Source organism: Hirundo rustica, chromosome 19, assembly GCF_015227805.2.
Source record: "Hirundo rustica isolate bHirRus1 chromosome 19, bHirRus1.pri.v3, whole genome shotgun sequence".
In the NCBI taxonomy this organism is placed as follows: domain Eukaryota; kingdom Metazoa; phylum Chordata; class Aves; order Passeriformes; family Hirundinidae; genus Hirundo; species Hirundo rustica.
In genome coordinates this window covers 7,548,079-7,573,744 of record NC_053468.1, presented here as the reverse complement: position 1 = coordinate 7,573,744, position 25,666 = coordinate 7,548,079, and the positions used below count along the sequence as shown (strand labels likewise).

The 25,666-nt window shown below is 45.0% G+C and overlaps 1 protein-coding gene across 2 annotated transcripts in view; it reads left to right on the top strand.

Moving 5' to 3' along the window:
* The window catches only part of MYBBP1A (MYB binding protein 1a), a 59,141-nt gene that overhangs the window by 26,326 nt on the left and 7,149 nt on the right, over positions 1-25,666 (top strand). For both annotated transcript variants that reach the window (XM_058423040.1, XM_040082287.2), the window contains exon 24: positions 16,214-16,327. In XM_058423040.1, coding sequence (XP_058279023.1) covers positions 16,214-16,327 — 114 coding nt within the window. The remainder of the gene's footprint in view (positions 1-16,213; positions 16,328-25,666) is intronic.

The window sequence follows — 25,666 nt, the reverse complement described above, 5'->3', positions numbered from 1 at the left end:
CAGGCACTTACCTGTCACACCCCGGTGCTGTGAGCAGCTCAGGGACAATTGGCAGCTGGAAAAGAGACCCTGGTGATAGGTGGCATAGAAAAAGGACAGGTGGAGCTTGCATTATCCCTCTGAGTTGTCCTGGTGCTAGTGAATTGTGGTGAATGTCTGGCACAGATGATCTCACTGGCAGTGCAGTTAGCCAGCAGAATGTGTGTGGTGCTGGCATGACAGGGGAGACTGGAGCTGTTTCATGGACAAAGGATGTTCCTGTCAGCCTGATGTCTTCCACAAGCACTAAACACATTCTCTCAAATTCTGTTTGGAGGAAAACGAGTGTGAGCTAATCCTCACTTCCTCCTTTCTTAGGACCATTCATTCTTACTGCTGCAGTCACTTTCCAGGAGACCTTGACCTTCAAATTTCTTCCTTGTGCCTGTTTCAGTGGGTGTAGTGATGCTTTTTCAATATGCACAAAAGCTTGGGTTTTTTTAGTTTGTGCTGATGGAGCATAAACCAAGGATCAAAATGTGTTTATTTTAACAATTATTGCATGAGTCAGCTACATACCAGAACCCTCCTGAGCCTCAGGTGAGGAATGTCTTCCTGGTTTATTTTTAGCTGTATTGGTCTGATGAGCAGAGCTACAGTGACACCCAATTCTGTAATTGTGCAATCCTGGGCTGATGCTGTTGCAGCAGAAACCCCTCAGTGCTGCACTGGTAATTGTGAGGTTCTCACTGCAGTATCCCCCCATTCTCATATATGAGGACTGGATGAGTCCATGAACTAATATTTCTACCCTAAAAGCTCTCTGTGAGCGTTCAGGTGAAGAGGGAAGACATGTGGCTGGTTGCATTGCAGTACCCAGGTGTGCTGCTGCTGCAGGCTCCTGCAGGCAAGGGCACCTGCCAGCTCCCAGCTGGAAACAGCCTGAAGCACAGCCTCTCTGGGAGCCTGGCCTGGAACAGCTGTGCTTTGCCCTGAGAAGTCCAGCTGGTTGACCAGCAGTATTGGAAGCAGTTTGGAAATGAGCACTAATAAATGAAACAATACTACTGCCAGGAGTAAGGTGGTGTCTCCATCTTGCTCATGGCAGACGCTTAAAAACTCTTCCAGTCTGAAACTTTTTCCATGGATTTAGAGAAATGGTTTCATATCCATCCCTTGTTCTTTTCCTTTGGGAAAGGCACTGGGAGTGTACACAACACAATTGCTAAGAGCCTCTGCAATTACTTTTGCACTGTGGTCGCACAACAATTTGAATACATTCCTGCCTTCTTATTTACATTCAAAGCTATATTGATTGAGGATGTTGCAGTAGCTGGAAGCTGGATAATGAGGCTGTGTTTGTCCATCAAGTGAGTTTATTTTCTGTGATTTGGCTGGAGCTCTGCAGAGCTGATGTAAGTGCAGAGCTGTCATGAAACTAATAAAAGTAATTTTACTTAGTGTGGAAATGAGAATGGGCACTGAGACAGAGTTCAAAATGTCATCTTGTGTCATACAGATTGATTAGTATTTCAGAATGTGTTTTTATAAAGCTGTCTGTAACAAGGAACCCTTTAAGATCTATCTAATACAGAGTGTATTTTAGGTAAGTTGCTAATTAATCTTGGTGCTTTGGCAGTCTCCCCAAAGGGATCAAACATATATAGACATAATTTTACAGAACTGAAGCAGGTCTGTGCCAGAGCTGCCATCACCAGAAGAGTAAAATATGATCCCAAAGTCCTGCCAAAGAGGTCTTGGCTGGTTGACAGTTGTCCTTCTGAACAGTTTATATTCTGTGTAAATATCTAAGTTAAAAATTAATTAAACTTTTAATACAGCAAGAGAAGTAAAAGTGCCGCAAAGCCTTGGAAGCCAGCACCCCTCTGTGTGAGTGTTTGGGAGTATTTCTCTTCATGCTGGGGGAGATGAATGGATCCCCACATTAATGCCCTGCCTGCGTGCTCACAGAGAGCTGCCAGCAGGTAGTAGAGGAAGAGCTTGTTACGGAACATTTTGCAGAAGCTGTTACTAGAAATGAAGCAAAATAAACCTCCCCAGATAAGAACCCGCAGCAGTTCAGCTCTGCCTCCTTTGCGTCAGGAATGAGCACTGGGTGGGCAGCTGAGCAAAAGGCCATGAGTGAAAGGCTCCCTTCCTTCAGAGCATCCTCTGTACCTTGGCACAGGTCACACAGCTGTGCCTGTGTCCTCTGGAGAGGTGTCACTGGTGACAGACCTTCAGGAGGGGAATTGTCCACAGGCAGTGGGATCCAAGGGATGCAGTGCTGGAGAGGCTGTTGCCTGTCGAATCCATCCGTTTCATCTTCCTTGGTTCAGTACGTTCCCTCTCCTCAACAAAAAGAAATCATTTTTAGCTGGAAAATCTACAGCAAATTGACATGCTTTGGCTCCAGTCAGTGTCCTGTTCCTGTTTTTGTTTTGTGTAAGGTGATGGTCAAGGAGAGTCTGTGTTTTGCAAGGTGAAGCTAACTATGGGTGGGCTCTTGGGTGTTTTCGATCTATTTCTTCATGAGCCAGCAAAGCCCTGTGACATGAACTAGCTCTAGGTATGTAAACTGTCCACTGAAGGGAAAGCAGTTGAATGCTTAAATGCTTTGCTGGGTCAGAGCCAGAGTGCTCTACATTTGTGTATGGAGATTTTTAGTTCCCAGACCTTTAGGATGGTTGTGCATGTGGCTTATTGCATCCCAGCTTTTCATTTTTGAGAGTTTCTTGCACTGGGATTGCACAGAAAAGCTATTTTCCTTTGGTGAGCAGGAGGACATTGACAGGATCTATAAATAGTCTCTGATGGTCTTTGGAAAGCTGTCTGATGCCACAGCAAAATGTGTCTCCCTGAGGAACTGCTTTCTAAGCTGTGTTTCTCTCTTACTTGTGTGAGATGATTGAAAATTTTAAAAGGTCTGTTTAAATTTTTCAAGTCCTCCTGACTGCATTTAAAGCTGAGTGCTCGAAATCCTGTGGCCTGAGTTTTCACTCGTATTTGCCTTGAGAATTTGGTGTGCTTGTGGTGTATTCCAGTTAATGTGGGACCCCTGTCACTGAACCTGCAGGGTCGCGTGGGAGCATCTTGCAGGTTGTGAGCTGGTTATTTTGTTTAGTTTTCCTTCCTACAGGTTTTTTTGTTGTTGTTGTACTTCTCGGTGACTTCTAATGGCCTCTCTGTCTTTTGCCAGAAGTGTCTAGCAGACAGTAGCCTGCATTGCCCACAAACAAATCCATAGTGATACCAGGCATTAATTGACTGCCACAGAGACACTGTTCTTTATATTCCACCACACTCAGTGTAGCACAAGCAGAACATGAAAAAGCTTCTGTTTGCCTCTTTATTGTGGTTCTGGAGATCTAGGCTGTATTTATTCTGCTCACGGCTGTTCAGCTGATTGACATGATTATGTTGATGATCATGTAGCAAATCCTCAGTAATGGAGGAAACATTCTAGTCTGTTGCTGGGAAGAAATAAGAAAATTAAAAGGTCACATAAGCTTTAATTCTTGCTGTAGACACAGCTGCTGGTAAGAGGTGTCCAAGGATGGAAGTGCTCCCGAGCAGTAACAGCCCTGTGTGTAGGATGGACTTGCTGAGTTAGATCTAAACCATATTGCAGTGATTTTCCAACTCTGAGTACTTTCCTAGCCTGCTAAATTAAACTTGCCATCTGACACATGGCGAGTTGATAAGTTTTTAAAAAGTGACTTGATAGTTTTTAAAAAGAGATTGAACCACCCAAGTGCGTTGTGCTCAGCCTCCCAAACACAGCCCCTCCAACAGTTTGAGGAGTAGGTGTTTGTGTAGAGCAAATGGGGAAAGTTTCCTCAGAGACAAGGTCATTGCTGTGTATTTAATAAAGGCATAACAAACACTGGAGGGGAAGAAGTGGCTGTGGTGTGATAAAATTAGTGACTCTCAGTCATATGGACTCAAGATATAATAATACTGCAAAATATTTAAAAAGTCAGGATAGAGTCCTGGTGAAGTTCTGAGGAATGATTTATATTCTGTTTGCAGTGAGCTATGGGATCTTGGTGTGGGAGTACTAGGAGGTGTGTTAGAAGGGTGTTTGGTTGGCAAGTGAAAAAAGATTAGGGCTTCTAGAGCATAAAATGAAATGCCAGTCTGGGCTCTGCTCACGGACAAGGATGTCCCCAGGTGTTTGTGTACTAAGTGCCAGGTCCATTATTGTTACAGTGGGGCTGTGGGAGTAGTGGGGTTTGGCTGCTTCTCTTTCTGCTTTCCCTTGGCACATATTAAAATGCCACTCTGTGAAAGTTGAAGCACAAGAAGGGAGTTCAGGAAGCTCCACACAGAACAGGGTTTCCAGCCCTGTCCCTCTTCCCAAGGGCACTGTGCCCTCTGTCGTGTCATCATGCCTCTCTCAGTGGATTCTGCAAAATGAAAAGAGATCTGCTGGTGAGCATCCAAAACAATGAATCTTCAAAGTTCAACCCAGTACAATTTCCAGCTTTTTTTTTTTTTCGTAGCAATGCTTTTTATTTCAATATTCCAAGCTAACAATTACCATTTTTTAATACTGCATGAAAGCTAAACTTCAGTGGTTGATGTTTGAGTGAATTGGAATTCTAATTTCTCATTATCTGCTGATAAATGTTCTCAAAAGATGAAAAACTCTGTTCTTGCAATATCAAACCTGATCGGGTGTATCAGGGGCAGCAGCTAAAAGCACACACTGCCTAGGCAACATGGGCTTTTTTTAAATGTGTGCTGCTCTTAAATCTCCTAAATTATTAAATTAGACCTCAGCAAAGTCTCCTTAAATAGGCTGCATTATGCTGCAGCTGCCTTCTGAATTGCCTCAAGAAAATCCTATTGGGAGTCAGGAATTGAGGGCTTTGCTGTGCAGAGGACACAACTGGCTTGGAAAATATTGGGAGGAGCAATGAGGGTGAGACAATTGAGGGAATAATTTTGGTCTTGGTCTTTCCAATGTGTAACTTGAGGTGTCAGTGGAGCCTCTTGGTGTTCAGTACTACAATAGATAAATAATAAATAAAATGAAATAGAAATTGACAAAATTAATGCTTTGGGGATGGGTTGGTTTGGGGATTTTTCAGGAGGAAAGCTGGAGCTGAGAGAAAGGAGAGTGTCCCAGATGATTTCCTGAGTGGTTTCTTGGTCATGTTTCTCTGTGCCTCAGATACTGGGATGTCCTGCAAGAGTCTTTGCTCTGATTTCTTAACAAAAGAACATTTCTTGCTCTGATGTTTAGAGTGAGAAACTTGTAAAAGCAAAGTAGAAATGCTCCAAAATAAACAGGGTCATATTAAGAACCAAATTGGTTTAGATTTTTTTTTTTTAATTGTGACTGTATCCTTAACTGGGGAGAGAAGAAGGAAAGTGGGCATATTTTCAGATTATTATTTCTAGTGTGGGAAAGGGAAGTTTGGTTGCACTGCACAGAGTCCATTCCTGTTCTTTTCTCCTCTGGTCTCAGTATATCCTGTGGTACCAATATTCCCCACCAGTGTTTCACTCCTGTAACTGGGCATTACAGGAAGAACAAAAAAACATCAGAGCTCATGGATGCTAATCTGTGTTCTGCTGCTGATTTATCTTGTGTCCTCATGGCTCACTTAATAATGGCATCTTTTCATTTCCCAAGAATTTAGGGTAATAATATATTGACTTTTTTTTTTGGAGCAAAATGTTAAGATTGATTGGCCTTTCTGATATGGTAAGTGGTTACCCCAGGGAGAAATGAATCTCTGTGTTGACCAAAGCAGCAGGCCAGTGTATGGATTGCTGTGTCCCAAGGGTCTGCTCGTTGGCCTCTGGTGAAAGAAGAGTGCAAGGTTTTCCCCAGCCCTGAATGCTCACCATTTGTTGTAAGCCAATGAACTACTCAGAGCTGGTATCTAATCCCATCAGCCAGGCCTGGCCCAGGGCTCCTGTGCATTATTTCATATGATTGTTGTTCTGACTGCACAGATGTCCTGCAGACCCTTTATCTGAGGCAGAAAACCTGCCAGTGCACCCCAGTATTTAACATGCAGGTATCCTCTGGAAAACTGCACTGTCAGACCCCTCTGTGTGTATAAAATATAACAACTTATTTGTATCACTGTGTCTTGTTAGACTGCACTGACCATAGGAGGAAGCTTTAATTTTCTTTTAATTATTTTTTGGCTCTCCCAGCTGCCAACAGAACAGTGCTGAAAGAAGCAGCTCTACCTGTGCACACCTGTATTGGGCACAGATGTCCTGCTGCAGTGAGCAGATTCTCCCAAATGGGCTCCTCTGGTCAGTCAGGTGCAAGTTGAGGTTTTTCCTCTGGCAAGAACACTCTCCAGAGCACTGTTTGTAGGAGAACCAAGCATTGAAAAAGTCCATTCCTTGGCAGCAGTGAAGAGAATGGGATTTGCAGAGTCCCTGGTTAAACAAAGTAATGATGGTTTAGGGCATGAAGAACCCTGTGTGAGTGTATATATGGTCTACAGGCTGTATATATCATCTGCCAAGACTGCAGTCCTGGGATTTCTGCTGTCTCAAGTGCATTTAAAACCCATCTGTTGTGACTGTGTCAGTGAAATCAATGAGTGCCTTTACCTGTAGGGTCTAGACTGACACAACTGGTGTAGGTGCAGCTGCATTATATAAAGGTGGTTTGTGTGGGCTGTAGCTCAGTGCACATGTTCAGCTGGATTGAGCAGCAGTGGTTAAAGTGCTTGGCATGCCATTTTCAGGTTGTGGGGGAGGAGGAGGATGTGCCAGTGTAACCAATGGGCTAAACTTTCTGTTGTCTGGCAAGTCCTCAGTCACAGCAGAATGAAGTGAGCAGCCCATCTGATCAATCAACTGCTGCTCTTCAGGGCCCTGGGAGTAGTGTGGAATCATTACAGGTTGTTTAACTTCTCCTTGTTACTAGAGCAGGACATCTGAGCCATAGGTGCAGAGGTTTATGGAGGATAATAAAAATAGAGAGGAGAGGGGAGTTAGCAGGAGGGGTAGGAAGATGGAGATTCCTTCACACTCACTTTTGTCTCTGCTTTCAGGGAGCTTTGTTCTTTTCCAGAAGAAAGGTAGCAAAACCTGAAACCCAAAAGTAGATTGTCCAAAGTAGGGACCAAGGTCTGATCTAGCTCCACATCCTGTGGTTTTCCTCTACCTGGAGGCACTTTTGCCATCCCTGAGTCTTGGTCTTGAGCCTTTCTCATGGAGATGAGGGATCCAGTTCACCTGCTGCTTGAGCAGGTGATTGCTTTTTCATTTTTTCCGTTGTTGAGATAGTGACTGGGAAGTTGACCTGCAATGGAATTACTGGATGGATGTTCAAACAGTCCCAGGAGGACACACAACCCTTTATGTTTGCAAATTGTTCTGCATGTTTAAACCAGCCAGAGGGAGAGGTTTAGGAATAAAAGTTAAACCCACAGAGTTTATTCATCATTTCTGTGCTCCAGAAGGCCTAAACAGATCATTTATATGATGGTGATGGTCAAATGAGCAAAACGTGTTTGTATGGCAATTATTTGCAATGTGCTAATTATGTGTAAGCCCTGAGTGGTTTAAAGGTTCCTGCCAGATCTGTGGAAATCTGCATTTTTACTGGGAAGGAAGGACAGGTAAAGATGCCTGAAGCTGGGCTGCGGTGCAGGTTGGCTTGTTCTAAACCGCTGAAGATTGCAAGAGCTTGATGATGTAGGATGGTGGGAGTACACTGAAATTGCCTTCTAGTCCAAGGTTGTAAAATGTGATTTAGGTGTCACTTAAATGCTTTACATGTTGTAATTAACCAGCCTTGCAAAATTTTTCTCATCCATTTGTCGCAGGAACTTAATTTAAGCTGTAAAACATCATTTGTTTTCATCACTTTTTAGCACAGAGAATTTTATTCCCGAGCTCGTAAATCTCCTGGGGTTTTTTTGTTTTTTTTTTTGGCAAGGCCAGACTGAGGGAGGAACCTGCTTTCTGGCCCAGAGCACGATGTTTGGAGCACTGTGAAAGTGTGGAAACAGGTGATGGTGGATGATGCCTGAGGGTTTCTGCTAAGTCTTCATTTCTGCATTCTTCTACAATCTCTGTTTTTGGAGACAGAAGGACAGACCTGTGAACTGTCACCTGACTGCTGACCTTAGACAGCAATATCACACCTTGTCAGGGCTGCCTGAGGGAATGCAATGAAAAAGCCATTTCATTAGTCTGAGGACACTGGGTTATAGCAGGAATCACTGAATTGGGCTCCAAAGCCAGGAGATCATACAGGAGATGTTTCCATGGTCTTTTTGGGGAGTGTGAGCTCTCTCTGATTGTGCTTTCAGGAGCCTGTCTAGTGACTGACAATGCCAGGCAGGACAGAGGAGCCAGCCAGGAACAGGGTGCAGGGAAGGCTCTTCTCAGGTCCCTTCATCGGAGGGATAACAGGGTAAATTTGGGGTGAAAGTTGATGTCTAATTTTGAAACCAAGAAATAGTTGTGTTGTTGTTCAGATGTCCTTGCATGGGCAGTTCTGCACAGCTGAACATGCCAACCACATTCTCCCAACAATCCACTTATCCCAGAAGCTGTGAGCACTTTCCACACTGAAGCCTTTTAGACAGCTACTGAATGACAGTCTTGGCTCTTCTATTTGTGTGTGCCTTGTTCCAGTGGTGAGGAGGGAAAAAACAGCTTTTGTTACCAAAAATAGTTTTTTTAAGCCACAGCCAGGGCTTTGTCTCCTCCTCCCTCCCCACTGGATTTGAAATATATATGAACCATGTCACAGCTGTGTGTGAGATAGTGCGCTTACATCTTGGGGATTGAGGAAAAGTGATGTGGCAAACATTTCTTAAGCACCTCTGGCTTTCACTTTTTCTATCTAAAGCATTCAAATAAGTTTTGTATGTTTTAAGTAAATAATTGGTGTTTGATGCTTGTTCAGTGTGGGTACATGTTAAGGATCTTGAAGCATAATTTCTTGTCTGTCCTTAATTTGGAAAGAATCTTGTTCTGTTCCTCTTCTCGTCTTCCCCCAAGGAGGCCATGGAGATGCTCCAGGGACACCTCAGAGCTCATTCCAGGACCTAAAGAGGCTCCAGGAGAGCTGGAGAGGGACTGGGGACAAGGGATGGAGGGACAGGGAATGACTTCCCACAGCCAGAGGGCAGGCTTAGACGTTGGGAAGAAATTCTTCCCTGTGAGGGTGGTGAGGCCCTGGCACAGGGTGCCCGGAGCAGCTGGCAACACTGCTGTGGAAGTGCTCAGGGTCAGGTTGGATGGGGCTTGGAGCAAGCTGGGATAGTGGAAACCCCTGGCAGGGGTGGAACAGGATGGGCTGTCAGGTGTCCCATCCTGGCCAAACCATTCCATGGCTGGCTGGTGTATACAGCATCCATGACATACACAGCCATTGCCTCTGAACTGCCTGCTGGGAATTTGCTGTGTGGAACACATCCATTGTTGTGGGTCTTCCTGTCCCATCCCTCTCATCATTTGTCCTTTTGAACAACCTTCAAGGATGGGTTTCTAACTCAGATTCAGCTGCCAAACTGATACCCAACAGACCTGTAGCTCATGGGCTCAGAAATACTCAAATGGATGAATCAAACACGGTTGAGAAATAAGAGACCCTGAAACTCAAAACTGCTCTGTTGGAGCCTTTGTCTCCATCCCACATCCAGTGTGAATGTAAAATTAAAATAGTTGGACTGTATGAGCAGAAATGGGAGTAGATTGGTACTTGCTTCATGGCTCTTTGTTTTCTTTTTTAAAAGCTTTAAGAGTAATTGGAGGAGGCATTGGTTGTGGTGCTCTGCATCTCCTGCTCTGTAGTAATAAATGACAGGTTGTTCTCCTATAACCAATACCACTCTAAGGTGAAACATTTTGATTGGTTGGTTTATTTTAAACACATAATAAATTACAGATAGGTGAGAATATATTTCATAATTTAATTATTTATTAAAATTCAAAGAAAACTTCTTTGGAATTTCCCATATTCTTGGCCTCTGTTCTTTTACCCAGCTTTCCTGGTAGCATTTGTCAGAAGTACAGCGTGTGATTCATGAGATTGCAGTCTCAAAGGGCGCGGGAGGAGATAATTTCTAGAAGTGCAATTATTTTTTGCCATATCCCTGTTGCTGTAGAACAGTCTTAATGCTGAGGATTACACACTGAGAGCTGCTGTTTTCTGCTGTGTGCTGGCTCTGAGTCAGATGTGCTGGCAGGGCAGGCTCTGTGCCAGAAGGGAGACATCAGTGCTCTGAAATACTGGTGGCCTCTGTGGCGTCATACCAGCTACATATTTTTGTCTCCTGGACTTCCAAGAGGGCTGGAATGTTGACACTAAAACTCCTGATGCTTCTTCACTTCTAAAAATGTATTTGAGTTGCACAGACCTGTAATTTTCCAGGTAAAATGTTTTTTGTGTATATAGACATATATATATATAACATAAAGAGAATAAGATGCTCTTGCCACACTGGTGACATGTTTCATATGAATAAACTTTGTTCATGCTGCTAAAACAACAGGCAACATAGATGAGGAAAATCCATCCTCATGTCTTTGGTTAGTATGTAAACTCCCCACTGCTTCTTTTACAAAGCTTAAGGAGGTGTGATAAGCTCAAATACTGTCCTGGGTCAGGTTTAATGAGAGTTTCTGTCCTGCCATGTGCTTGAGGCAACCCAGGCAAAGTTGCTGCGTCTTTCCTGAAAGCTGGAAATGGCTGTCAGGGAATTGGAAGGGTTACTCAGCTGTAGCCTGCAAACTGCTTTGGGATCACCCAGCAGAAGAGCTGTGTGAAAACTCAGAGTCGGGGTTTGGTGTGTCACAGTGCAGGCACATCTTCAGGCTCCTGCTCCTCTGCTGGTGGCACTGGTGGCTGCTGCTTTCAGTGTCTCTTCTCTCAGGAGTGTGCCTGGGTGGCAGTTTTTTAAATTTGTTTGCAGACCCACCTCCAGCCAGTAACCTAAACCACCTGGGACTGAAAAGTGTTTAATTTTGCATCAGAAACAAGTGTCCTTGTATTAACAGAGCGCTTTTCTTTGGAAAAACAGCTCTGAATTTAGGTCATGCCTTCATCTCTACAGTATTGCAAAGGCTTATTTGTTTTGTTCTTTTTCACAACTGCAGTGATTGAAAACATCTCGATCTGTTCCCCTGCATCCAGCTCACCTGGCTGGTGACTGCGGAGAGCAATTTGTGACCTACCCGTGCTAGATACCTGCTTTCAATAGGAAAACAGTGGCTGGATTGCTAGGGGCTTAATCCATTGCCACATTTAATGGTTAGGCCAGATGTCTTGTCCTTCCCTGTGCAGGATAAAGATGGGTTGTATGCAAACTCCACTCACGCTCCTTTTTAATGTCTGACTCAGGTGGGTGAGCACACCTGGGAGTCACCAGCACATCTTGGTTACTGCAGTGAGCACATTGCCTGTTTCAGAAAGAAGTCACAACATTTTGCACAGAATGGTGTTTTGTGTAATTGTTGTAGGTAAGAGAGAAATGAACAAAGCCACAGAAAATCTTCGGGTCAGCACTGCCCTTAGTTATTGTTTATTCTCTGCTCACACGTGGACTGATAATGAGCCTTTCTGCCTTATTTAGTAGTATGCTTGGTATGTGGGAGTGTGTATGTGTATCTACTGTTGAATAGACTTCCCTGTATTTTATTTTATTTTTACTATTTTATGTTCTTTTAAAAAACTGACGTTAAGGAGAAAATTATGGCAAACTGGGTGGCGTCTAATGCACAGGATGCACTGCAGCATACAACTCCCTTTAGAAAAAGCTCTAATCTGGCTGTCAGCTGCTTGTAACGATTCTCACACATTCTCATTTCAGAGACTGTGCATATAGGGGGATGACAGCCCTCTTTTCTCAACTGGACTGGAGTTTGGTGGCTGGGATTCTGGAGTCTTCTGCTATTTTTGTCCATTTGGGAAGTGTTGATAATACTTGGCTCTCCCGTAGGGCTGTCAGGAGCACAGCAGGCTCGATTTGGCACTGAGAAAATGCAGAGAATCTTCTCTGATATTCTTGGGGACAGTATTGTTCTGCAAGCCTCCAAAATTACCAAATGCTTGTATGACATTCCGAAATACCAGTGGTGCTGGGGAGGGCAGGAGGGAGGGAGACAACAGGGTCGTCAAGTGCTTGAGCTCCAGTTCTGTGCTGGATTTTGTGGAAGTACTCTCCAAACTTCACATTGCTGCTGGTCTGTGATTTGATGGTAAAACATGCAGCTGGTCGTGTGTAAAAGACAAATCATGAATGTGTTAAGGGTAAATGATGAGCTGTGAGAAATTACAAGGGTTTGAAAGTATCGATGCAAAAGATTTGAACAGTCTGGGGTGCCTTGGCTCCTCCTAAGGTGCTCTGTGTGTGGGTCTGTGTTTCAAAAGTCTCGATGAGAGCTCTGCATCACAGAACTGAACATGGGTAGATTATGTGACTCTTCTTCATTTCTGAAAAGATCTTTTTGGATTACTAGTACTGCCAGTTACTGCTGCCACCGTTTGGTGGTGCTCCAGTGACGCCTTTCCAGAAGTGGCTGGGGATGAGAAGATCCTCATTCCCAGAGATGGTTTCAAAAATCCCTATGAGCAGTCTCATTTTCTTTTTGAGGCTATTTTCATTAAAAACACTGAGTGTTTGCATTCCCAAGAAGTGGGATGTGTTGAGATGGGCAGGAAAGTGGCTTGTGGTGTCTCTGACCAGAGACAAAAAGCAGGGGTGGGGTGATGAACGTTCACTCCTATGTGCATGGATGCCACACCTCTAACACATCTGCTTTCAGCTGCATTGCGTCCGTGTATTGGAGAAGATAAAACAAGGAAAATGAAATCCAACAGCAGAGCTGTTTCTCTGCCACCTCAAGGAAATGGCTCCTGAAGACCTGACTGACTTTGGGTCTCTCTTTACTTACGCAAAGTGCTCGTACTCTTACCCCCCCTTATGTTAGGTGATAAAGCAAAGCTGCTTTTGCCTGGCGAAGCTCCTGTAAGTCAAGAAAGTGACTGTTCTTCGAGTGTTCAAAATCCTTTTTGCAAGTCCTGCCAGGGGAGCTATTCCATGCCCTTCCAACCAGTGGTTTGATGTTTCTCAGCCCTGACAGATGAATTGTGGCTGAAAAGCCGTAGCTGAGGACTGTTGCTTTCCAAGGGGATGTGGCAGCTTTGTGCTTCTGCTTGCTAGATTGTTTTCCCTGGGTACATTTACCTGTTAAGCAATCTTCTGATGACATTCAGGATCCTTCTACACATGCTTATGGATGCTGTGGTGATGTGTGATGGCTGCACCACCTTCTAAAGAAAGCGTGGGGCCCCTCCTGGTTTGGTTTGAATTTTCTGAGGTGCAATGGCATCAGCAGAAGAATCAAGAAGTGTTGTTTCTTATTGGGTTTACCCTTGGAGCAGGATTGAAGAACTTGATTTTAGTTTTGGTTCTGCCCCTGATGTTTTTTGGCTGAGTCCGCTGATGTCAGTCCCTCTCCCTGTGGTTTAACATTTGGTGTTGGACTGTTCAGTTTGCTGTGAAAGAATAGTCTGTACAAGGGCTGTATGTTAATAACACCTCTAGGAACAGAGAAGTCATTGACTCTGGGATGAATATGATAACCTTAAACTACAGCATAGCATGGTGCTGATGACCCTGTAGTTATTAGTGTCATGTTTACTCTCTGACTGAGATGTTCTTAAGCCAAATTTTATTTCAACCAACAAGTAAATATTTTATTTTTGTTGTTTCAAATGAGAAAAGTTGTTTGTGCTTAGTACTTAATTTTCATTGGTTTAAAAAACAATCAGGAAAAAGAATAATGTTGAGTAGAGCAATAGCGGTGTTTTAATTACGTGAAACTTAAAACGTATTTCACTTTGCTGGAATCCAGTACACAGGCTGGAGGTGTGAAAGCTCTGAGTGTGCCAGAATTACTAAAGAGTGCTAGCACCAGCCAGGATGCTCAGATGATTGGGTGTTCTGACTTCCTCATTTATGTCACACAGAAGGGAATGCTCAGTGGTTTGGATTTTTTTTTTTCCCTTTCTTTTAAAATCCTTTTCAAGCTTAGTGCTTACTGCAGGGTAGGTCCCATTCAGGGACGTTCTCGGTGCACTGCATGAGTCTCAGCTCTCCAGAGCTCCCATTCCATTGGATGGCTTTGATTTCCTTCCAGTTCTTTTCCTCATGAACTTGCAGTGCTCCCACCCACTGCTCACTGGAGCAGTTCCCGAGCTGGCCCTTGTCACTGGTGCCTCTGGAGATAACCTGTAGTCCTGAGCTATCCCAGGATACCTTAACACCACCCTTCTCTCTGCTTTACACCCACTTGCAGTATAAATGTGTCTGTAATTGTCAGAGAAGAGCTGCTGCCTGGAGGTTTGTGACCCTGCCTGGTCATTTCAGAATGAATTACAGTCCTTCATCTACTCCCAGGGTCACGTTCTCTTTGTAATTGCACTGCAGTGACTTTCCACTGCACTTGGTAGACACATGCAGACATGCCATAATTTGTTCTGTGAGACACAGCCTCCCCATAATTACAAGGAATATGTAAACCTGCCTTGAAGATGGCATTAGGGTGTTCTCCCTCATTGAATGAGCATAAATCTTCTGACATGGTCTCACTGGTTCCCTGCTGCATTTTCACCTTCCAGTAAAGAACAGGATTTCTGTGTGTAGTGAAAGCTCTTTCTGTTTGGATAATTCTCTTCACTGGCCATACTGGTGCAAACTGGAGTTAAGCTTGCAAGGAAGTGTGACATTACCTGTTGTGAAACAGATACAAGTGCTGGTATTCTCCAGGGAGCAAGCTGTGTTCCCTTTTGTCCCAGAAGCCTGGAATGTGTTGTGTAGCTCTCAAGAGTTGCAGGGATCTCTTCCCTTTGCTCACTTTGAATTATTCAGTAAATAGCTCCCTAGAAATGACCCAATAGAAGTTTTTAGCCTCCTGCTCCATGTTTTTCAGGTTGCTTCTGTTTGCTCCTGGAGGCCAGGTTGGGTATCACCAGGTTGCTTTTATCCTTGAGGTCTCAGACTTTGAATCTCAATCATGTCTTTCATAAGGAGCTTTACAAACTTTGCTCGTCTGTTTTCTGTGATGTGTGGTTAAAGAACAGCAGCCATTGCTTTCTTTGGATGAGATTAGCTCTTGTAAATCCTTCTGATTTTTGATATTTGTAACTGCATTCAATTTTGGTCTGTGTGATGGCAGCTAGAGGCAACATTTTTTTCTTTATATGAGTAGAATTTGCTCACTAACTCCGTGCTACTACAAAAAATTGCCCCTTAAATCCTCTAAGCTATTTGTACTAATCCTCATTACCGTATTTTGTGCATTTCTCTATTTTGCCTTTGACTAATGCTGCATTTTTCTCTTGTACCTAAGAAAGCCTTAAAATAGGAATTCTGGACTAGAAAAGGATATAGAAGAAGATTGCAGATTATTGTTGGTTTTCTAGTGGCCATTCTTTCCACTGCTGTGTTAATGTAGAGGCTTAATGAGCAAGTTTGGCTCCAGGGCAAGGCTGAGTGCTGCTCTGAACAGCAGCTCCCGTCTGGTATTCCTTTGAAATGAAGCATTTGCTACCCTGCCAGCTTTTATTTTTTATTATTTGTGTCTATTGCACTGGTCAGGGCACAGTAAAGGGTGCAGTGACTCGAAGGTGGTGCCTGAAAACTTGGGGAGACTGACAGTGATGCCCTTGGAGCAGCTGCCAAAGCATGTTTTGGATATTCGTGCCTAAATCTAGAACTGTAATGATCCCTCCACTCCCCTTTGAGCTTCTCTTTTATATATGTGCATTCAACCAAAACCCATCACCCTGTGTCCTGAGGGGTGACTCTCTAACAGCCTAGAGAACGTTTTCAAACAGAGCCTTTGCTGAAGGAGAGCAGGTTTAGGTTGGATATTGGAAGAAATTCTTCCCTGTGAGGGTGGTGAAGCCCCTGGCACAGGTGTCCCTGAGCAGCTCTGGCTGCCCCATCCCTGGCAGTGTTCAAGGCCGGGTTGGATGGGGCTTGGAGCAAGACAGTGGAAGGTGTTCCTGTCCCTGTTCTGGTCCCTGGCAGGGGCTTGGAATGAGATGATCTTTAGGGTCCCTTGAACCCAAATCAGTCTGTGCTATACTTGTTTGGTGAGGATCTGCAGCCTTTGTAAGCTGGCCTCCCCTGGATGAGGTGTGTAGCTGTTCACTTGAGCAGGGTTTTTACATTGCTAGCACCTTCCCTGGAGAGTTTCATGTTCTTCTCTCCCCTTTCTCTTTCAGGCCATGGCCTGTATGCTTCTCCACAAAGTTCTGCTACTTCATGAACTGAAGCTCTTCGTGACAGAGAAGGAGTGGGAGGAATTGATCACCAGAAGCATCAGCCAAGTGACAGAGGTAACAAGCTCCAACGTGTTTGAAGTACAGATGGCACCTGATGGGTGCTGCTTTCATTCATCTGCTGCTTGGTCTCAGAGCTGCAGTCTGGGGCTGTGGTGGTCTTAGAGCCCTTGGACCTGATGGCACCAGCTCTGAGTTGTGCCTACCAGGCTGGCAGAATTCTTGTAACACCTCTGTGATGTTCCTGGTGCAGCTCAGTGAGGCTGTGTGTAGATCCAAGAGGCAGAGCTTGAATGTTAGGGGATACACTCAAATAGATCAATTTAAAGGGTTTTTTTTTAAAAAAAAAACCAGAAAAATAAAAAGAATGGAATGTTATTGTGAGCCTTAATTTCAGGATATGTCATGCAAGTGCTGTGTTGGAATGAACTTCAGGGCCATGAAAGCAGAGCTGAGGTGCACTGGACTTTTGACTCCTGGTGCATTGCAGGCCTCCTGGAGCAGACTCCCTTGCTAATATTGTTCATCAGGGAAACCTTAAAGTACATTAGAAAAATACTTTGTACAGAAGAACCAGTGACAGAAATTGCAGGGCTCCTGAGTCAGGAGCAGGTGCAAATTGTACCTGAGGACATTGTTTGGGTGCAGCTGTTACGTGGGAGATGATCTGTGGGACAGGAGGTTGAAGAAGCAAATGCCATTCATTTTATTCTTGTGGATTGATGTGGGGGGAACCAAGCAGCCAAATTAATGTTGTGATGTGGTGACTAAATTTGATGACATGGGAGATTCCAGCCTTGGAGTTTCTACGTAACTGTAATAATGACCTCTTTCTAGGAGTAGCTCTCATTACTTACTCAGATGCTGGCTACATGGTAATTTAGGCTTTTCTATAATTTGCTGTATTGAAATAGAACAATTAGATCTGTTTCTTTCTATCAAGGAGGGTCAAAATCTAAGCAAGTTTAAAACAGGGAATTTAAAGACGTTGCTTATAATTCTGGATCCTCAGTTTCATGAAAAACTTTTTATTTAAAGATTACATCAGGAATCCAATGGGTGGAGTTAGGTATGACTTTGTTTCTCAGCTACATAAAACATGCCACTCCTCCCAAGCTTTCCATGTTTCTCTCTAGCAGCTGAATACATCCAGAACTCGGTGATTCACTGGGAAACCACAAACATTTACAATGCCTTTATGTTGTTCTTGTCAGGGAGAGCTTAGCAACTTGCAACCCATCCAAGATTATTATAAACGTTGCTATTAAAGTTTCCTCAGTGCCTCTCATGTCTCATGTGTGTTTAAAGAAAAATTCCTGACAAATACTGTCAGTTTGTTTGGGTTGTCCAAGGTTTGCCCTGCAGGCACGAGGCCTCCCATACTGTTAAGTGGCAGTGGCATATAGCTGCTGGTTCCCTTTCTGGCCTGAAAAAGCCTTGAGATAACATTTTTACAGGCTGCTGTTGGTGTTCATACATGAGGGGGTTTTGTCTCCCTTCCTCCTGCTTCCCCCGTGTACTTAACCCAGCTGGTGTGGCTCTGTGGGGCTGGGGCAGCTGCACATTAAATATTGCTGTAGGGAGAAGGGCTCAAGGACTTTATCCTCTTAGCCAAAGAGTACTCTTTATATTCTTAGCCAAAGGCTGCCACTTGTGCTGAAAGATTTTCTAAAGCTGCAAAAGGAATTCTGTGTCTTTTTGGTGGTGCAGAAATGCTCACTTCTATGAGTAAGAGCTGTAAAAACATCTAGTGGCTCTATGGTGTAGTAAAACAACTTCCACAGATTCACTGATCTCTTTCGAAGAAGGTAAAAAGTCTCTTGTAGTAGAAGTCAGAGGCTGGGAACTGAGCAAGTGCAGAATCTGTAGAAAGTATGTATTTATCAAAGAGACTATTCCACCACTAAAGTAACTTGCTGAAGAGTTTATTAGCCCTGGATCTGCAGGTGGAAGTTGTGTGCTTGGCTGACAGGGAGGCTGCAGGTTGGGTAGAAGTTCCAGGCCTGATGTTGAAGTTACGGGGTGAGTTTGTTTGGGAAGAGCTTGGACTAAACAACATCCCTTTTTGTCACTGCTGTCCTCACATGCTCCTGCTTAGCTGAGGACTGGGAGGATGTCTGCAGAACTCTTGAGTTTCTCCTGCAGCTCAGTCTCATCCCCCTTTCTTCCGAGACTTGTTTCCATGGGCCATTCTAGGTCAGCTGTGGTTTTAGAGGTGAGTGAGTAGATGCTGGCAGATGTGGGTGCTTACCTGTGAGAACCTGGACTGAAAGCTGTGGGATGCTGTGGAACATGATGATATTTATTGCCCTGCCTCTGCTTGAAATGTCCGTATTTGTCATTGGCTGTTCCTGCCACTGTCCCTCACAAGTAGCTGTTTGAAGAGGAAAAAATGATAACTGAGAATTTTGCACCTTTCTTTGACCCAGGGACAGGTTTGCAGCTCTTGAACTGATGTGCTCTTGTAATGCAAGTGGAGACTGTCACCTGCAGGCTTTGCCACGCTCTGTGTCCTGGCTCACATTTGCAGCTAGGAGGCTGTAGCTCCCCAGCTGCAGGATTGCCCTGGCAGGCTTAAGGCTGTCTGAGAGGACAAGATATTATCTCCTAGTGTCTGCCTGCTTCTCCTGTTTTGCCTCAGGGATTGCACTGCACACCTGCTGAGATCCCTTGGTGAGGAGCATCCTCACCAGGGAAACCTGGGATGGGTTAGGCAGTGATATGAGCTGGGACTGGGGAAGAGGCAATGCAAGACAAGTGCAGTCTTGGCTATCACTGAATTATGCAGGCAGAGCTAAGAGGCAGCTGAGGGAGAATCAACGGCCAGGAACATTAAGTGAAGAGACAGATTCCTGAAATAGCAGCTCTAGTTGCTGCAAGGCAATGGCTCTTGTGCTTACATAAGCTAACTCGACCTTATTTGTTCCCAAATTGTTTAAGCATGCTTATAAAACATACACCATGGCCACGAGGGGTCCAGGTGTGCCCTCTCCTTGTGGGGCAGGTCTCGGTGTCCCATCAGGTACTTTGGAGTTCCCGTGTTTATGTGAGAGCCCTGCTTGCTGTTGGTGCTCTTAGCTTGTGCTGCTGGGTCACCTGTGCACAAAGGGTCATCCACAGCCCTGCACTGCAAAGGTGAAGAGGCAGAAAAACAGCTCTGGCACAGTTTTGGCCTCCCAAATCCTATATAGTTACTTTACACAAAGCAGAATCTTGCTACAAGTTTATTCAAGTCTGTTCTAACTGGGGATCTGGGTGGTTTGGTTGTGTTCATGGTATAAAGAAATAGAGTTGCTTCATGTTGTAAGTGACAGAGCTCACCTGGGATGCTGGAACGTTTGACAGAAACATCTTCCTCTTGGAGAGCTTTGTTCTTTATCAGTTGGTCTGAAAGTGCTTTGCAAAGGAAGTTCAAAGCAGTGAGTTGTTGATGTAATGAAGAAAGTATTTTGCAGAAACCCAAGACACAATGGGTTTGGTTTGCTGAAGCAGTTCATCCTGTTTTACAGGTGACACTCCTTGGCTGGGAGCTGAGCCAAGAATCAAACTTGTGTCTCCTGAGACATCTTAGAGACCCTTTTTGTGCATGGACAATCTGACCATCTCTTAACTTGTCTTCAGAGCAGCCTTGGTCTGTGATCTCTGCTGACTCTTGTGAGCTGCCCCAAATAACTCAGTGGAGCAGCTGCAGAGCCCAGTTCCCCATTCCATACAGGAAACTCTCACCCAGTTTTGCTGAGGGATCTCTGGGTTTGCTACTATGGCCCACACACTCTTTTTCACTCTCTCCAGCATCTCTCAATTTGATCTTTCAGCTCTCCTGGTTGTCACCGTAGGCGCATTTTGGTGTTTGCATCCCTTGTTAGATATATTTATGTTTTCTTTTTATATGTTACAAAATTGCTGTCTCGGCTGTAGAGATCTTGAACCTGTACCAATTTTTCAGTAACTCACTGACAGATTCAGGGCAGGAAGTTCCAGGTTCTGAATACATAATTTCATTACCTTTTTTTTTTGTCATCCCTTTCCTAGAGACCAGCTTGCCCTCCTGAACTGAGGTGTTCTGTGTAACTCCCAGCTTATGCTGAAACTCCCAGTTATGATGTGAAAGTCAAAGGTAGTGGGAATTGTCACCGAGACACACAAAGCAATCACACGCAGACGAGAGATTTTTGCAGAGGTTCTTCCGATCCAGCTCCTAGCTGAGAGAGCCGAGAGAAGAAGAAGCTCCTTTGTTTATTTTTACTTTTTATACATTTGTGGGTCGAGCAGAAGATTGGCTTTTTGGGGTTTCCACCCCTCAGCCTCAGTGGCCAGAGGAATTGTCAGTTACAATTGTTTTCAGGTTAGAAATATGCAAACAAAGGACAGAGAATGAAAAACAAAGGATTTGTTTATGTTACATCTGTGGGAAAAGGTAGAAAACTGCTCTAATATTGTACAATAACTAAAAGATCTAACTCCATTTATGAAATTCAAAAGGCTAATAAAAAAACTCAGAAAAACCAGGGTAACAGGGAATAGTCCAGAAAATAAATATTTTGATGGCTGTGAACTTCAAAACAGAACAGCCCTCAGAAAGCTGTTGTTAAAACCGCTTTCTCTGGCTTGAACACAGTACTTTCCTGAGGGTTTCCTTTGTCTTTCTTCTGCAATAAGTACATCACAAGAAGAGCCAAACTTTACTACCGATTTTCCCTGTGCTTGTTTGGTCAGTGTCATAAGGACTGGGCGGAGCAGACAGGGTTGCAGCTGGCTGTTGGAAACCCAAACAGGATCAAGGCATCCTGCACTGTGAAAGTGCCAACAGAATCTAAAAGCTAGGTTCAGTGCAAGCCCAGAGCAGCCCTGCTCACCAGTTCTGGAGGCTTTCAGACAATCCCACACCATCCCAGTGAGATGCATTTGGTGTCCCCATACACTCTTAGGTTTGGACGGGGCAGGCAGCTGGGGGATTCCATGGCCTGGGAAGTGATGGCAGAGGTAACCCAAGAGCTTTTTTCCATATCATGTGGAAGTTACTGTGGGCTCCCTGGAGACCGTTGTTGTACAGCATTCCAGGGTTTTGTTCATGTGGTGTTGTTCAGTGAGGGATTTAAAATAACTATCTGGAGCTGCTGAGAATGTGTAGAGGAGAGAGGGATGTACTATCTGGCCTTCCAGTGTAGACATGCCCTTAATTTCTGAAGGGCATCACATTTGATTATCAGTGTCTTAATTTGTAGTGAGATAAATTATTAAAGTGACTTCATCAAATCTCTAGAAAAGCCATCCTTCAATTTTTTCCCTTGAAGATTGCCTGAACTTTTATCTGTCCATCTTTATAAATTCTTAATTCATTGCCCTTTCTCAGCCTCTTCGCTTGTAAAATGAGGCCAGTAGTGATTTAGCTGATATCTTCGACGTGCTTTCAGAACACTGGATGTCTCTGTGGGGACTTCCTTTTCCTCTGTTCCCTCAGCTGTCCTGTGTGGTTTTTCCCAGCTGCATTTTCATATGGCCTTTGGGGAAAAAAAAAAAAAAAAATCAAGCTCATTAAACTTGGAAAAGTGTTGACATTTTCTGTGAGGATGACTTCTGGATTTTTTTGTCTCCTCCCTCTAATAACTGCCAAAATAAATATCACCAAAAATGTCTTTGTTTACACCCTTCAGCATCTGGGTCTGCTCAGTCCCCTGCCTTGCCTTCTTCTCAGTCAGGGGCAAGCAGAGACTTGGGGGAGCATTTTTTGATGACCTGTTTGCTTTAGAGATGCGAGGAAGTAAGTTTTGAACATTTATACTTCCAGTCTTCAGAAACTTAGTGAGACAAAAGGGATGGAGGAGGGACAGCCAGTGCTTCTTTCCTGCCTTTAAGAGCTCTGAGCAGCAGCTGCTGTGTCAGGTGAGTGGGGTGCCAACCTCTCCTGGTGTGCCTGTGTACCTGGTGTGGGTAGGTGAAACCTGGAGTGAAGGCACACACTGCTCTTCCCTCCTCTCCTCTTTGTGTTCCGTGGTTTAGCCCTGAGGTCTGGTTTGGGATCTGTTGTACAGTGAATGTTACCATGAAAGGAGGTGTTTGGGGCTAGCCTGTCTGAGTTTGGGAAGCTCAGAGTTGATTCCTGGCTCTGCCATTTGTGTGGCATCCTGTTACTTGGCCTGTGTGAGCTCGGAGGACTGATGCTGGCTTACCTCTTCCCTCTCAGGAGAAGCACAAGCACAGTAACAGGTGAGGGGATGCTGAGCATACGGTGTTGTGGCTGCTCACATGGGAGTAACAGAATGCTGCAGTCTTTCAGTTGCTTGTCAGTTTGTTCTTAACCTCTCAGTAACAGAGGAAAGCTCTGCCCTTCCTGAACCTCACCTCTGTGGTGACATGGGAGATCTTGTGCTTTGGCTCAGGCACTGCACAGGGCTTGTAGGACCCCAGATGTGCTTGCTGGGCCCCTCTGGGTGTGGTTCCGCCCCAGGGACCTGAGCCACACCACCAGCAAGATCCCAGGCTGTGCCATTGCTCTGGGATCCTGCATGCAGCACGGAGCTGGGGCACAGCTGGGATCTCTGGCACCTCCTCGTTGTGTCTGGGGACATTCTGGGCTGGAACCTGTGCTGAACTCTGCTGCTGGAGAGACTTTACCTGAGGAGCCCCAGGCTGTCCAGTGGTGTAAGGTCATGGAGGGGTGTCTGTGGAGGGGCTCGGTGCTGTGTCCAGCCATGAATCCACACATCATCCATCAGCTCCTGGTGTGCTGTGTGGGAGGAGGGGATGGATGGAGGTAGCAGAGCGTGTGGCTGGGCTTCTCCAGCTCTCAGTGATGGATCTGTCAGGCTGATCCACGGAGGGGAAGAACTTTGTTTCAAACAATGGACTAGGCTGAAGGACATGCTGGGAATGCATAAATGTGAAATGGTATTCAGACTTCCAGCTGGGAGCTGGGCTTGTCTCTGGTGGCAGGGCACTTGTGCCACTTGAGGTGCTGCTGTGTCTTGTGAGCCTGGGCTGAGTGTGTCCCCAGTGGTCCCTGTGAAAGGGACAGAGGTGCAGGCAGGTGTGGATGTGGAGACTTCCAGAAACATGGCATGGCTCCATGGGACAGCATACTGCCATCTCCCCTGCAGGGAATCAGGCACTGGCTGGGATGCTGACTTTGGCTCTAGGTGTGCATACAGCTTCTTCGGTGTGTGATGGGTTTCAGGGGAGTTTTGGACTTTGAAACTGAGCTGTGTGGTTATAATTACCTGCCAGCTCTCTGTCCTGCTGGTGTGACTGAATCACTGCAGATATCCACCTCCTGTGCTCTGACTTGTTTTACACTTTGTGAAGATGCGGGAACACTGTGAAGTGCAATGTGACATGGAAAGAAGGATGGATCCTGCAGCAGCTGAGATATCTTCATTTGTGATACAGGAATGAGTGATAAAATAAAACCCACTGATTGTTAGGATGCTGGCACTGTGCAGTTCTTCTTGTAGAAATCTGAGAAGCAGAGAACTTTGGATCCAGGAGTGCCCTCCTCCAGAAGCAGCCAGAGGCTTTTGGAAGCAGAGTGTCTGACACAAGAAGACAAAACCATCTCTGCCAGAACCCACGTAGGGTGAGGCAGGAGCTGTGTTGGCTCGAGGTGAGATGGGAGCTCCAGCTGTGAAAATTGCCTCCATAGTTTTTCCTTTTGGAAAATGACCTGCCCAGATCTGCTGATAGCTCAGATGTACAGACACGATTAACCAGCAGAGGTATTGCTGAGCTGGAACTGGAGCTGAGATACCCTGTGAAATGGGACTGGCTGTTCCTGAAGCAGCAGAGTAAGAAAAGCAGAAGATGGGAGAAAAGCAACATAAATCAGCAAGTGATGCCAGTGTAGCTGTTGGGTATAAATCATATGGTCTCTCTGCTTTTAGCATTGTGTAATTGTGTTGTGTGACCCTTGGGTTGGTAATGCTTTCAGAGGCCAGGGAGAGAGGGAGCTGGGTACCTCTGGAGCGGCACATGGCAGAGAATCACAGAATAGGTGGTTAGACAAGTTCTCCTGGGCTGCCCTTTAACCTTCCACCACTAACCTGCAGCATAGCTGGAAGCAAACCCCTGCTTTGTGTCTTGCTGTGTAAAACACATCTTTACCAGCCTTGTGCAAGTGTTTGTGATCTGATCAGTGTTCAAGGCTCTCCCAAGGGTGCTGCAGAGGACTGAAATACTACTTCTCTTTTTAAGGCATGTTTGCCATGTGTTGCAGTTTGCCATCTGTTACATAAGAGCTTTTGCTTTGACTTTGTGATTGGGTTATGTACATTCCCCAAATAAAATCAGGGTGAGCCTGTAAAATGATTGACCTCTGCAACTGGGGTGGCAGAGCTGATTTCATCTCTCGGGCACCTGAGTGAGGGAGCAGAACACAGCATGCAGACAATTGTTGTACCCTATGTAGCAGGAAGTTTTATAATTACTTGAGGTTAAGTTATATAAATTCTTGGGAGGCTGCTTTTGACTTCTGGACCCAGTTCCCATTGAAGATGGGATTCATTTGGATTTCATTTCCTGGGATCCATTTCCTCAGGCTTGCCAGCAGTCCCAGCCCAGAGTCAGCTTCTTCTGCATAAGCAGAGTGAGCATGTTTGTGTTGGTGTCTCATGCTAACACAAAAAACACCGACCCCATGGAAGCTCCATTCTGTGTACTCCCTGCTGTTGGGAGGAGGGGAATGCAGCAATGCCTAATCAGAGTTCCCATCTCATGGAATGCTGATGGAAGTGCTCTGAGTGGTGAGAGCAAGATAAGAAGTGACTGGGCTGAGCAGGGATTGGGCTCAAGTCTTTAGGGAAGCTTGGCTGTCTCAGCCCACCACGTACAGAGGTGGTGGTGGTGGTTTTGTGCTTCAGTAGCAAATTTGTTTTACACCTTTGTAGCAGAAGGGAAAGGGAGGAGGCATATGTTGAGAAACAGTAAAACTTTCTCTGAATCCAGCTTCCTTAAAGCCAATCCTTCTGCTTCTGGGCTAGAGAAAATTGTCCACTCTGTAGGAATGAATTATCTGCTGCTGCTTTGTGGCTTCTTTGGCTTCTCCACTCACCCTCCTTGTTCCCTCCTGGTCTTGGAGAGCTGTTTTAAGTTGATCCATTTCAGCAGGGAGCCCTTTGTTTGCAGAGCACCTAAATTGTACCAGTTTGCTTCTGGTTATTAATGCTGGTGGAAGTGTGGTTTCCAGATTCATGCAAAACACTGCTTTTAATACAGATGTTTAGTCACTGGACCAGTGATGTTTTCCATCTCCAGCTGGACCAGTCACTCTTTTCTTCCCACAGGTCTGCATGAATTTGGCTGGGTACCCCCCATTAGATGCACATCCCAGTTTCCCCAGCACCTGAAAATTCATGTACTGCTGGAAATCAGCCCCTCAGGTGCTGTTCCAGAGCTGCAGCACTT